The following is a 13,520-nucleotide window of genomic DNA, read 5'->3' on the forward strand; positions in this document are numbered from 1 at the left end:
GTGTGCAGGCACGTGCTCAGCCCTTCACATGGGTCATCTCTTAACCCTCTTTAATCTTTGCAGTTACCTTACGAAGTAGATACTGTGAACCCCCATTTTATAAAAATACAATCACAAAGGCAAGCACATGCTTAGCCAGTGTTTCTTCTGAAAGGTCAAGGGGACAGATGACTCCTGAGATTTGGGCAGTATCTGAAAACAGCAGTGTTTGGCCTGGATGCCTAAAATGATACTCTCCGATCACATGGGAATTGAAGGGCTTTCTTGTCTGAAGATATTGAGGGGTCTTGGGAAGCAATTACTCTCAGCATTGTTTCCAAGGAGCTTCACAAAGGGTCCTGCCCAGCCTGATCAGGCCACACTCTGGTTGAGGAATTAGTTCTGGGGGCCCTTCCTGATGCCTGTGATGGGCTTCACAGTGGGCTGTCTGCATCTATAAGTTGGCATGATGGTCTGGGCAGAACCTACCGCAGGAAAGGGTCAGTCTTGATTCTGAATGTTGTCCATCCAACTCTTTTCCTGGTGCCCAGAGTTTGGTGGTGGTTCTCAGCCTCACCATAAAGGAGAACAAGAATTTTGTTTTGCAAAGCCATCTGCTATATATATAAACAAACCCATTAGGGGCACAGCTCCTGACATAGCACCTTGACAAAGTTCACGCTGATGGTATTCATCTCCACCTGTAAGTGTAAGGTAGAGCCTCTGTATTGAACTGTATTTCATCATCAAGTGGTAGGGAAATTGGAGACCCACCTATGCTGTTGCCACTCCCATACACACAGTGAGCTAGGCCCAGAGTCTGCAGGAAAGAAAGTGGGTGATGTGTTTCCTTTTCCTTCTCTTACTTCCAGAAAGGAAAGTGGTTCCTGCAGGAGAGCTGAATTGCCCTGGAAGTTTAGCTTAAAACAATGCGCATCAGCCCTCATGAGGGTTGTGAGTTGGGTGACCATTATTTATTTATTGAAGTATTTATACTCTGGTTCCTTCTACCAAGATTAGAGTGTAAATTTGTAAGGAAAATATAAATGTAATAAAGAGTCTAATATACTTCTTATCTTGAACGCCAGGAGTCTAAGAATCATTATCTGGCTTTTATTTAAACTCTTGGTGGGTCATATGTTTTTTCTCTAGGAATTTAATCAGAAACATTACTGAAAGTCTGTTAAACCTGAGAATGCAGATATCCCTAGAGTTGTGCTGTCCAGTACAGTAGCCACAAGCCACATGTGGCCATTTAAATTTGATTAAAACTAAATAAAATTTAGAAGTTGTTTCCTCAGTCAACTAGCCACATCTCAAGTGCTCAGTAGCCACATGCAGCTACTGTATTGGACAGTGAGATAGAGATCATTTCCATCAACACACAAAGTTCTCTTGGACAGCGCTGCCCTAGAGAATACCCTTCTATTACTGTACTTAGTCATGCGATTCCTTTCTCCTCTAACTTCTTCCACTCCCCTTCCACGTTGGGAAGGAAATCCACACTCAGCTTCACGGGGCTACTTTATCATCATTAAGCAGTAAGAGTAACCATGAACTCCTGATCTAACGGATCATCACAGAGCTGTCAGTGACCCCACATGAAAAAGTAAAGAGGAGAGGTTTTTAAGAATGAATTTTAGGGCTTCCCTTGTGGTGCAGTGGTTAAGAATCCACCTGCCAATGCAGGGGACACGGGTTTGAGCCCTGGTCCGGGAAGATCCCACGTGCTGCAGAGCAGCTAAGCCCGTGCACCACAACTACTGAGCCTGCGCTCTAGAGCCCTCGAGCCACAACAACTGAGCCCACGTGCCACAACTAGTGAAGCCTCACGCCTAGAGCCCATGCTCCGCAACAAGAGAAGCCACCGCAATGAGAAGCCCGCACACCACAACGAAGGGTAGCCCCCGCTCGCCTCAACCAGAGAAAAGCCCGTGCACAGCAACGAAGACCCAATGCAACCAAAAAAATAATAACAATAAAATAAATAAATTTATTTTAAAAAAGAATGATTTTTAATACTATGTGAGCTCATAGGTAATATTAGGGGAGAAAACAGGATACAAAATAATATGTATAACATTCCAGTTTTGTGTGTATATATCTGGCTATGTCTGAATTGTAGGAATTAAGATAGTTCTACTTTTCTTTGCATATACTATTCTACATTTTCTAGTTGGTATAATTAATTCAAAGTATTTTAATAATTAGAAAAACAAGTTTGTTTTTAGAAGGGAAAAATACTTCCCAAAATTGACAAGAGGAGGAATGATTCTCCTTGACCTTCAGGAGCTACAACTTGAGTAAAGTCAGTTTATCTGCAAGTTCCTCTTCTCCTCCTCCATTCTTGGAGGTAAAATATCTTCTAAAATGGGGGAGGGGTGATTTTCTAACTAAATGTGATGACTAATATTTATTGCCAACATAAACTTATGTGTGCATTCTTCTGCTATTGTAAGTGTATGTGTTCTTGTTCCAACTGCATTATCAATCCTCAAGGACAAGGTGTTATCTTCTACTTCTTTGGTCTCTCCAAAAGCACCTTGACCAGCACTCAGTAACTATCATTGACTGACTGACTGACAGATTGGCTGACCTTGCCATCACTCTTATGTTTTATGCCCATGAAATGTGTTAACATCTTGCTGCATTTTTAAAAATTAATTAATTTATTTGTTTTTATTTTTGGCTATATTGGGTCTTCGTTGCTGTGCCCGGGCTTCCTCTAATTGTGGCGAGTGGGTACTACTCTTCGTTGCAGTGCGTGGGCTTCTCATTGTCGTTTGCGGGCTCTAGAGCGCAGGCTCAGCAGTTGTGGTGCACAGGCTTAGTTGTTCCGCGGTATGTGGGATCCTCCCGGACCAGGGCTCGAACCTGTGTTCCCTGCATTGGCAGGCGGATTCTTAACCACTGCACCACTAGGGAAGCCCCAGCATCTTGCTGCATTTTGCTTTGGGTCCTCGAGGTAGTGTTCCTTCCAAACTTACTGCATGAAATTCAGCAGCTGGAATACAGGAGCCATTCATCAGAAAATGAGTTAGGCTTTCTCTGGGTTTTTGTGTGTGGCAAGATCCTAATGGAATCTTTTAAAATTATGTTAGTTTTATGGAAATAGCAGTGGGGAGAGGCTATGTTAAAGCTCTTTGATTTGAGTGACCACAGTCATCCACACCAGTGTATTTGGCATCTCTAGTAACTGGCTTTTTGAAGGGAGGGATTTAATAAAGAGGATTTTCTTTCCCTGAGTTGGCTGTGAGAGTGGTAAAACATGCTTGTGGGGCCATTCTGGTTTTGACTGTTTCTCGTGTCAGCCAAGAAAGCCACAGGCAGGAACTACAGTTCACTCGGCCCTCTCACTGAGACCCAGATGGACAGGGGAAACTGGGAGATGGAGCTCAGGATGTTGGGTTTACTATTTAACTTCACCGGGTGTATTTCACTGCATTACGAACCTTTTGTACTCTTACACTTTACAGCACTCAAATGTAGATTGAAGCCATGTGAAATTCCTGCCATGTCTTCAAAGCAGGGAGGAGACAGGAAAGAGAGAATGAATTGGTTTTCACAAAAGGCCAGTGGAAGTCTCTATCACTGTCCCTGACATACCTGAATGATCAATGTCCCTATGTGGGGAGTTGTGGGAGTCTCTCTTCCTAGAAGGTTAATATTACACTGAGGAATGCTATCAGGGTATATATGAGTGACAAATATGAACAGAGCCAGCATAGGGATAGAAATAGCAAATATTGTCTATTTTGTTCAGTGAGGCGACATTACATTCTAATAAACCAACTGTGATGGTTCCTGGTAATGTTTTCCTCCTGATGGCGATGCCGTGATTACACGTGCCTGGCCACTGGGTACCCAAAGTCCAGATCAGTCCAAGGAACCTCCCAAATGAAACTGCACATCCCAGGTCTTTCAGCCCACTCAAGTTTGTTGCTGTTTTGAGCCTGCATGGGGGTGAGTGAAGAAATCAGAATGTGTGTCAATTAGTGCAGGATTTAGGAACCAATATGGGAAAGAGGTATATAGCCCAGGTCCCGAGGGCCAAGAATGTTCCAGAGGATTCCACCTGGGAACTGGAAGTGAGCTACATGCCCACTGCCTTGTCCATTCTTACATTTGGTTATTGTTGAAGGACTTACTTGTTGCCCTTTTGAAAATTTTATTTCTCTTAATAAACATTTTACTTTTGAGAGCTACATTATTGTGATGTAATTTTACTTTTTTATTTTTCTTATTTAGCAAACATATATAAATTATGTTATTAAAATATATTATATAAATATTAATCATATTCTCAGATTATATTGTATAATATGTAAATATTAACTCAATTTAATCTTCATAATAACTCACTAAGGTATAGGTACTACTTTTTTTTTTTTTAACCATTCTTTGTCCTGGAATAAACCTTCTTTGATCATGTTCTTTTTTTAAAATTTTATTTTATTTATTTTTGGCTGCATTGGGTCTTTGTTGCTGTGCACGGGCTTCTCATTGCAGTGGCCTCTCTTGCTGCGGAGCATAGGCTCTAGGCTAGCAGGCTTCAGTAGTTGTGGCTCACGGGCTCTAGAGTGCAGGCTCAGCAGCTGTAGCACACGGGCTTAGTTGCTCCGCGGCATGTGGGATCTTCCCGGACCGGGGCTTGAACCCGTGTCCCCTGCATTGGCAGGCAGATTCTCAACCACTGCACCACCAGGGAAGCCCCTAAGTACTACTTTTAATCCCGTTTTACAAATAGAAAGCTGAAATACTGCAAGGCTAAATAATTCACCAAGACTGCATAGTTGGTAAGTAGTTGAGCTAGAATTTGAACCCAGGACGTCTGGCTCCAAAGTACTTGTCCTTCACTGATACTAAAATTCAGAAAAACATAAAGCCAAAAAAACCCCAAAGACAACTATAAATATGTTGCCTTGCAATCTGTCCTATACATAGTCTTCCACATAGCTGAACCCAGTCTCCCTATTCAGTTTTGTATCTTGCTTTATTTTCCAACTGAACCTTATAATGGTCTTTCCACGATGTTAACTCCTTGTAAATACTGTTTTCATGGCTACTTAACATTCCCATCAGGTAAATGTACCACTGTTTGACCGTTCTCTTATGGGTGGCCATTTTTCCTTGTCAGTTTTCTGTTATGACAGCTAGCACTGTGATGACTACCTCTTGCAGAATTTCTTCTGTTTTTCAGAATACACTTTTAGGATACATTCGTGGAAGAAAAATTCCCCTGTACAGAAGTATGAACACTTTTAGGTTCTAGATGCAGGTTGTCAAGTGATTTACAGAGGCTTATACTCCTTTGCAATGTCTGCACACTCTGCACAGGTGCCTTTGTCACCAGTCTCAGTCCAGCACCAAGAATGACTTTCAGAAATCTTTGCTAATGTGATAGGTAGAACATGGTATTTTATCATTGTCTTGATTTTTATTGCTTTAACGGCTAGAGAATTGCCAGTTGTCCATATTGGTTGATAAATTATATGCGTATTTGAGTGATCTGTTTGGGTCCTTTGCCCGTCTGCCTACTGAGTCCATGCAGAAGACTTAGGGCATCAAAGAGAAGAGCCAGTAGTTTTCCATTCTTCCTTCTCCTGCCTTGACATGGAATTTCCTTATGTTTTTTCCTAGTCTATACTGCTAACATGAATTTAATCTTCCTCCCAAACCTTATATGGATTTTTCTCTTGATTCTATATAAAGTATACTACTGGTTACTTACAAAGGATATTATTTTGTTTTCTACTGTGAGTGTATCCTGCTCATAAATTTGTATCCATCCTTCTGTCTTGTATCATAAGCTCCTAGAGGGCTGGTCTGTGGCTTTGTGAGCAGTTCAGCACACATTCTTTGGTGATATTCCTAGTGACCATAGAACAGGCCTCCTGGCCAAGGGTAGTCTGCCTTGAGAGTACTAATCAGAAATGAGAAGGGTGTGAGCATAATAGGTTGGATGTGTTAGTGTGCCTCAGTTGTACTTAAAGAGAGCTAAAAAGAACCCAACCCAAATAGCACCTTCCCTACCTGTTGATAGGTGACTCCATAAGAAGCAGTTCTAGAGGAGGAAAGCACACAGGACTAGGGCTCCAAAGTCCATGAATTAGTTCTGTATTCACCATCGTGTAATGTTTGTGGAAGGAACACTGGGGCACTTCCTCTACTAATCCCTTGTTGTTGTTATTTAGGGTTTTTTTTTTTTTTTGCGGTACGCAGACCTCTCATTGTTGTGGCCTCTCCCGTTGCGGAGCACAGGCTCCGGACGCGCAGGCCCAGCAGCCATGGCTCACGGGCCCAGCCACTCTGCGGCATGTGGGATCTTCCTGGACCAGGGCACGAACCTGTGTCCCCTGCATCAGCAGGCATACCTGTGTCCCCTGCATCGGCAGGCGTACTCTCAACCACTGCGCCACCAGGGAAGCCCTAATCTCTTGTTTTTTTCACCAGAAACAGAGTCATGATATCAATAACTGACATTCATAAAGCACTTTCACATGTTATATATGGATTTCCTTATCCAATGACTTGCTTAATCTTCATAATCACCCAGTGAAATAGACAGTGACTTTCACATGTTAGAGTTGAGGAAACAGGTACCATGAAATAAGGTATTGAATGAAGATTTCATTATATTTTTAAAACCATATACTCCAGAAAGTAATCTTTTACTTAAATTTATTATGAGACAAGGAGGAAGAGGGAAATGGTAAGGTATCATGGAAGGTGTGAAGAATCATAGAAAAGGACCACATAGGACCCCAAGGGAAAAACTCCACTGAGTAAGAAAAAAATTGAAAAGATAAATGAAACAAGATTAGCAAAATGTTGATTATTTTCAAATATTAAGAAATCTTTCCACGTATTTCTTCATTATATTGTTTATTCACTTCCAGTTTTTCTATTTACTGCAAAGATCAGCAATAATAATAGTTAAGTAAATGGTAGCATATCTGACTATGAGATACTATGTACCTATTCAAAACAATGAGGAAGAAAAATATAAATGTGTATAAATGTATCTGTTGGAAGTGCAGATGGACTATGTTGCATTTTTTAAGGTGAGCATTGTTAAGAGCTTTATTCAGGTTTTTATGAAATGTGAAAAACAGACTATAGAATAAAAGAAGTTAAGGAAGATGCACTTAAAACCTGGTGAGAGGGCATGGGGTAGGAATGTCCCCTGAAGGACAGGCCTTTAGTGTCCAGGACTCTTTGGAGAGTCTAGGGAAGGTGTGAAGCCCTTCAGCTTCAGGTACTAGAGCAAGAAATAAAAAGCCCCTGGAGGTAGAAGAGCTTCTGCTCAGGTAGTACATTATGGATGCTTGGTCAGAAGGTTTTGTAGGTGGGCTTAAGGGTTAAAGGCATTTTGTCATATGAAGCCAGGCTGAGTGAGGGTCTAGCCAGGTTGAAATGATCTTCTGAACTTGTGCCCTGCAGTAGCTCAATGCCATGCTTGCATTTCAGGATTTTATGGGCAGCTGCAGACATTCTGCCCCCCACATTACCCTGACTCTCAGAGAACCATGCCGCCTAGCAGCTCCTGCAGTGTGGTGCCTTCCTTCGAGGACTGCCTGGTCCCCACGTCTATGGGCCAGGCTGGCTTTGACGTTTTCCACAGAGCCTTCTCAGCTCACTCGGGCATTACAGGTGTGTTGGTGTCTGTGACTTAGACACTCGGGCAGACAAGCAGGTGAGATCAGGTGGGTTTTCCGTGACCAGCCTGGACTAGACTTGACCCAGCACACGACCCCATCAAATCCTGTTTGGTCTGCCCGTGAAATGTCTCTCCTCTTATCTTCCTCTCCAGCCCTTCTCCAGCCCCACTTCCACCACCCTCGTTCAGGTGCCACCATGTCTCTCCCAGACTTAGGCACCAGCCTTCCAACAAGTTCCTTGAGTCAGCTCCTTATCTTTACCATTCTGCCCTCCGAGCTACCGTAACCATTGCCTTCCAAAAATGAAGGATAAAATAAGGTACTTTCCTGTTCAGCTACCTTCAGTAGTTTGTAGTTTCCCAGAGAATAAAGTTGACTGTCCTCAACAAGGCATTCGAAGCCCCCAGGAGTTGAGCCTGATGGAACTCTCCGGACCTGCGCTCATGTCTCATGTGCCCTCCTCACGTGTCTCCCTACATGCTCTGTACCTGAGCTTTGCCAGCACACTTGGCCCCACGTGCCCCCTCTCTGTCTTCGCTCCCTCTTTCCTCCTCCTGGTATGTTCTTTCTTTATCTCTCCGTCTGTGAGAATCCCATCCTTTTTTATGGCTCAACCGTAATATCACCTCCTTTTTGAGGCCGCCCTCACTCTTCCCTACAGAACTTCACTTTCATTGCCACTCAGCCCATCTCTTGTGCCAAGTCCTATTTTAGCCACCTGCCTGCACATCAGTCTCTTCCCCCACCTAAGGAGCCCGAGGACGGGGAGACCCTCTGAAGGGCCTGGCCCGGCACGGTTTCCTCCTCAGCCCCAGCCAGCATTTGCTCCCTGCATGCCCAGCGTCTGCGACAAGGTAGCAGTTGACTTGTGCGCTCTTTCTCTTCCAGTGTGTGATCTACCTTCGGGTTCCTCAAGCCTTTTTGGGGAGTCTCTTCGCGGTGGACCTGAAGACACCACGTTCTTGCAGATCAGCGCTGTGGATCGCTGTCCTAGCCAGCTCTCCTCTGTCTATACTGAAGGCTAAAAGCTCCCCTAGCCTCCACTACCACTGGCGTCCAGAATCTTTTTGTTCCTTGCCACCTTTTCTTCTGATACTTTCACAGACAATAAGAAAAAGGATGTCAAGCGAATCAATGGAACCTGCCAAGTCCCAGGTGTGTCTTTGGAGGGCAGGGCTGAATGGTCAGAGCTGGGCTTTGTAGGTGTGTTTGCAGCTGCTCCTTTTTCTCCCTGGGTTTGCCGGTGACCAGCAGGACTCTTTTCAAAGGGAATTCAGAGTCTCACTCTACCGGATACCTGTTACTTCCTGGCTGCCAACCTTCAAAGGACACCAGTGAGATGATGTGCACGTGAAAGCGTAATTTGGGGATTTGCTGAAACTCCAAACAAGGAAGGGCGACCCAAATTGCCAGAAGCACAGTGAACTGTCCCACCCAAGAGCCAGGCACAGCAAAGGGAACCCACTTCCAAAGCACAGCATGGGCTCATCTCTTGGAGGACCCCGGGTTTCCCAGTGCTGGCCTGGCATCCAGTGAGCTGGCTGCCTCTCTCCTCTTAGATATTCCCATGCTAACCAGTTGCTTTTCAGTGTTTCTCCAAAAGCAAAATGAGAAGGTTCTGTCAAGCACAGGCCCTTGAGAAGCACTACAACTTGTTTTATATTCATGCAACCTATCTTAGTTCTTTGATTTTAAAGACTTGTTATTTACTTCTACTTTTTAAAGGAAAAAAAATATTTAGAGGCCTGTTCTTTGGATGGAAATAATTATTTTAATGCCCCCAGCTACGTACACCTTGCCTCCGCTGTGGCTCTGCTTGCCCGCACCCTGCAGCACCTGTGAGTGCCCGGAATGTTAGTGTTGCATTAGCAAAGGCTACCTGAGGGACATGGGGTAGGCCACCCTCTTCCCAGTGCTGCCACAGAGACCCTCGTGGGTTGACTCTTCAGCGGCTCCACCTCGGAGACATTTTTCAAAGGAAAAGGTCACTTGACTGGCTCACCCATGGCCTCCACTCTGGTGCTCTGCCCAGGGACCTGCTAGAAGCTGTGAGAGCAGGGACACACGGAGGTGTGCTCCTGGGTTCTCAGAAAATCAAACTAGAGATGCCTGATGTCTGGCTACTTTGCACAGCCTCTGCTCCCTCTGTTAGGATCTCCCCTCACCTGTCTGTCTGTTGCTCCCTTGCCTTCCTTCTCTCCCTCTTTTTGCATCGCTCTCACCATCTTCTTGACTGTGGTTCAGACATGCCCACCACCCGCCATTGCCTGCTCACCACCTCTGAGCAACGTCTGGCCAAAGGCAGGTAGAGGGGACAGTTCTGGAAAGGTGGCCAGAAGGAGGCAACCTTTCTGTCTGAAACTCTGTTTTGAGGGCCTGGAATTTACCCAGAGCTCTTGGCCATTTGATCTCAAACCTGAATAGAATGCCATTTTCTGTGACGCCTTTACCAAGTTATTAAAAAGATCCAGAGTCCTATGACATAGGCTATAAAAATTGCCAAAACCCCAAAACACCTGGTAGATTCTGACATTCCAGAAGTATCGCCTCTCACGATTTCTTTTCTCTCTCTTTAAAAATGTTCTCTGAGGGAAAATGAAACAATGCTATTTGTCAAACTGGGATAATTATAATCTTCAACAAGACAATTAAACAGCTTGGTGTCAGACTTGGGATCCGGTAACAGTTTTTATCCTGACAGACATGTCCTTCCAGTCTGGCTGCACGGTCAGTAGTGTTCTGCCTGATTCCGGACTTCATTCTGACACGAAGTAGAATCAGCCGAATAAAGAACAAAGTGCAGGGTCCATTTTGACAGTGCACTCAGCCAGTCTAGTTTCTCTGGCCAGTGGGCTCTGATCTGAGGAGAGCCATCATGCAGACATCCGTGTCTGCGAAAGAGACAAGTCATTCACTTTACAAAAATCTGCTCTGCTTTACAAAAGAATTCACGTCAGGCTTTCTTTCCACATGAGTTCTCAGACGGCACACAAAGTCCCACCCCTCTGGCAGGCTTTGTGGGTTGTGTCACTTGGCCTAAACAGGGACCATGTCCTTTGTCACACCCTGCAGAGAAGGGAAAACTCTGGTATCTTAGAGAGACAATCTATTCATTCTAAATCCTGGAGCCTCTACAGGGAACTCAAAACACATTTCATTTGTGTGATGAGGAGGAAAAAAAATGGAAAGGCAAGGTTGTTACTGCAGCTGATGTTGTCTGCCTGCCTGTGGCTTCTTGCTATAATTTAAGGTGAAAACAGGTTAGCAGGACAAAGCCAGAAGCTGAACCTCAGAAACTTTGGCTGGAGGAGATCCTCCTGCACATCTGTAGCTTCCCCGTTGGCCTCGCTGAGGCCCGAGGGAACCAGGGGGTGCCAGACAGCAGCGCACCTGCGGAGCCTCCTTCCCCAGCAGGAATTGGGAGAGGGAACAGGCCCGGTGCAGCCTGCGAGGCTGAGTGCCCCTCACTCCCCTTCCATGTTTCTCCTCAGCTGCAGGTTTGAGCTTAGGGCCCCAGGACATGACACCTCCAGGTTCCTTGGAGACAACACACGCTGCCCTGAGATTCCAGAATCTCGCCTGACCTTAAAATTTGTTCCTTGCTTGCTTTCACACTGCACAAGATTTATATATGCTTTCATCATTATGTTTGTAGCAGTAAAAGTAGAAACTTCAAAAACTCATTTCCTTCCATTTCCTGGTCTTTTTACTCTTGATATGTAACCATTTTTGTAAACATCCGAAGAGAGATTGTCATTCCCCTTTTTTAAAAGACTGGTGCTTGTGAAAATACACACAGCACAAAGCCAATTATCCTATTACATTAAAAAAAAAAATCAGTATGCCTAGAGACATTTCACTTGCCGCGTTGTCTTAATTCCCTAAAGGGACTGCATCAAAATGTAAGTTGTAATTTAGCTTCTGATCAGCTGCTAAATATTATTTAAATATTTACTAGACCTGTGGGGTATCTCCCATTACCCATGTCTACCCCAAATTATTTAGGTGATTCCAAAATGAACAAAAGGTCTTCAGTCAATCACAGCAAAGTTTCCACTGATAAAACAGAGCTTTGGTGTTGTTCTGTTGTTTTAAAATTAGCAGCTGTCAAGCACTTAGCATACTAGAACAGAGGTAAGTGTTCAACCCCCTATCCAAGAACCTTGCTTCCCAGTTGCCTTGAAGTATTGGGAATAGTGATTGTAAATGTCCAATTTAATTATTTGGTATTTTATTTGACTGTTTTGACCATGTTGTTTTATAGCAGCATTTTTAATGGCACTTTTTGTTGGTGGTGTGGAATTTCTGTGGTTACATTTTTTTTTTTTTTTTTGCAATGAGTAAAGAAAAAAAAACACTCATTGGAGAGATGGCGAGTGTAGGAAAGAAGAGATTTATTTTGTACAGACAGCAGAGCATCCTGTGTAATGTTGCTGACATAAAGCACTTTGGGGGAAAAAAGTGGAAATCTGTTTCCCATAAATCACACAGACTCTTGTACATAGTTATATACACTCACGTAGAGAAATGAACTGCATATATCATACTGGATATGGGGCTGATTTTACTCTAGGGGCACATCTGGTGCTTATTGTCATAAATCTTTTAAAGAATTAGGTACACTTTTTTCTATTAATATGTATAGTTTTGTGATTTGTCACAGTTATGTTTCATATAATCATAAGTTATTTTGTCTTGTTTCATGAAGTCCTTTTTTTATGTCGAAAGTAAAATGAAGGGATTGTGCACTTGGTACATAATAAAACTGGAAATAGAGGATGCGCCCACCTGCCTGAAATCCTCCTTTAGCATGTCGTTTTAAAACATGATGGCAACAACCATTTTTTGTTTGTTTGTTTTATTATTTTGTTTAGTTTTACCATCCGCCTCAGTCATATTGGATTGGTAGTTATAATTAAAAGCAGATGGGGGTGGGGGAGGGAGTGTCCAAGGCCAGTTTTAAAATGACGCATCGCTTTGGGCCAGAGCTGCAGCCTGGATTTAATTATAGATATGAGGACGAAATGGCAGTAAAAATGAATGTGTCCCTGAATCCTTTACATGTTGGGAGTGTCCATAAATAAAACATGAAGTTTTATTTCATCAGATTTAATTAAAGCTTTTATACATGTTTTATTGGTTATTCTATTAATCTGCTTCAAAAACTGGATAAATGTGTGCTAGGGTTTGGGGTTTATTTGTGCCTTTTCAATGTAGTGCTACATCATGCTTCAGAAATGCCTCTAGTGCATGGTCCTCCAGGTGATGGGATTTCGGCATGCTGGCCATTGGAGTGGGCCCTTTCTGCCCAGTTTTCCTAAAACCCTGCCAAGAAAGACACAAGCATCAGCTTCCTGTGAACTAATAACCTGACCTTTAAGTCCTCTGATTTCCCAAAGGAGAAAGGGGCAGTTATCATTTCCCTGATTCCTTGTCCTGTCTGATAGGCTTCTTTCCTCAGCTCCCATCCTTAGGGGGCAGGGAAGGGGAAAGGCTTGTCAGGACACTCACACATCTGACTGACCCGTGAGCCAAGCACAGCACTCTAAATAAAAGACATCACATTATCTCAAGGATTATTCTTAGAAAATTGACAGTTTTCTCACTGAATTTTTAAGACTTGAGAATTATGTTAATGGAAGATACAAAGCAGAAGGGATGATGGCTCCCATACACCTCATCTGGCTCTTCAAGGTGCTGGGGGAACATGCAGCAAACTCATGTGGTTCAGGCTTTGGAGGTGAAAATAGTGCTGACTGACAAGATACAAAGTGTCTCTACTCCCTAGAGGGAGGCAGCTGGTGGCAGGGTGATTTGGTCCAACCTCTTTGGAGGACGGTGTGGCATTAACTGGTAGAGTTGAAGATACACATATCCTGC

At 43.7% G+C, this 13,520-nt stretch overlaps 1 protein-coding gene across 1 annotated transcript in view; it reads left to right on the plus strand.

Moving 5' to 3' along the window:
• Positions 1-8,665, plus strand: part of GLIS3 (GLIS family zinc finger 3) — a gene marked incomplete at both ends in the record, with an annotated part of 507,055 nt that extends 498,390 nt beyond the window's left edge. Inside the window, 2 exons of the mRNA XM_079706423.1 lie at positions 7,450-7,632; positions 8,529-8,665. Coding sequence (XP_079562549.1) covers positions 7,450-7,632; positions 8,529-8,665 — 320 coding nt within the window. The remainder of the gene's footprint in view (positions 1-7,449; positions 7,633-8,528) is intronic.
• Between the last annotated feature and the right edge of the window lie 4,855 nt (positions 8,666-13,520).

This window comes from Hyperoodon ampullatus, assembly GCF_949752795.1.
Source record: "Hyperoodon ampullatus genome assembly, chromosome: 6".
Taxonomy (NCBI): domain Eukaryota; kingdom Metazoa; phylum Chordata; class Mammalia; order Artiodactyla; family Ziphiidae; genus Hyperoodon; species Hyperoodon ampullatus.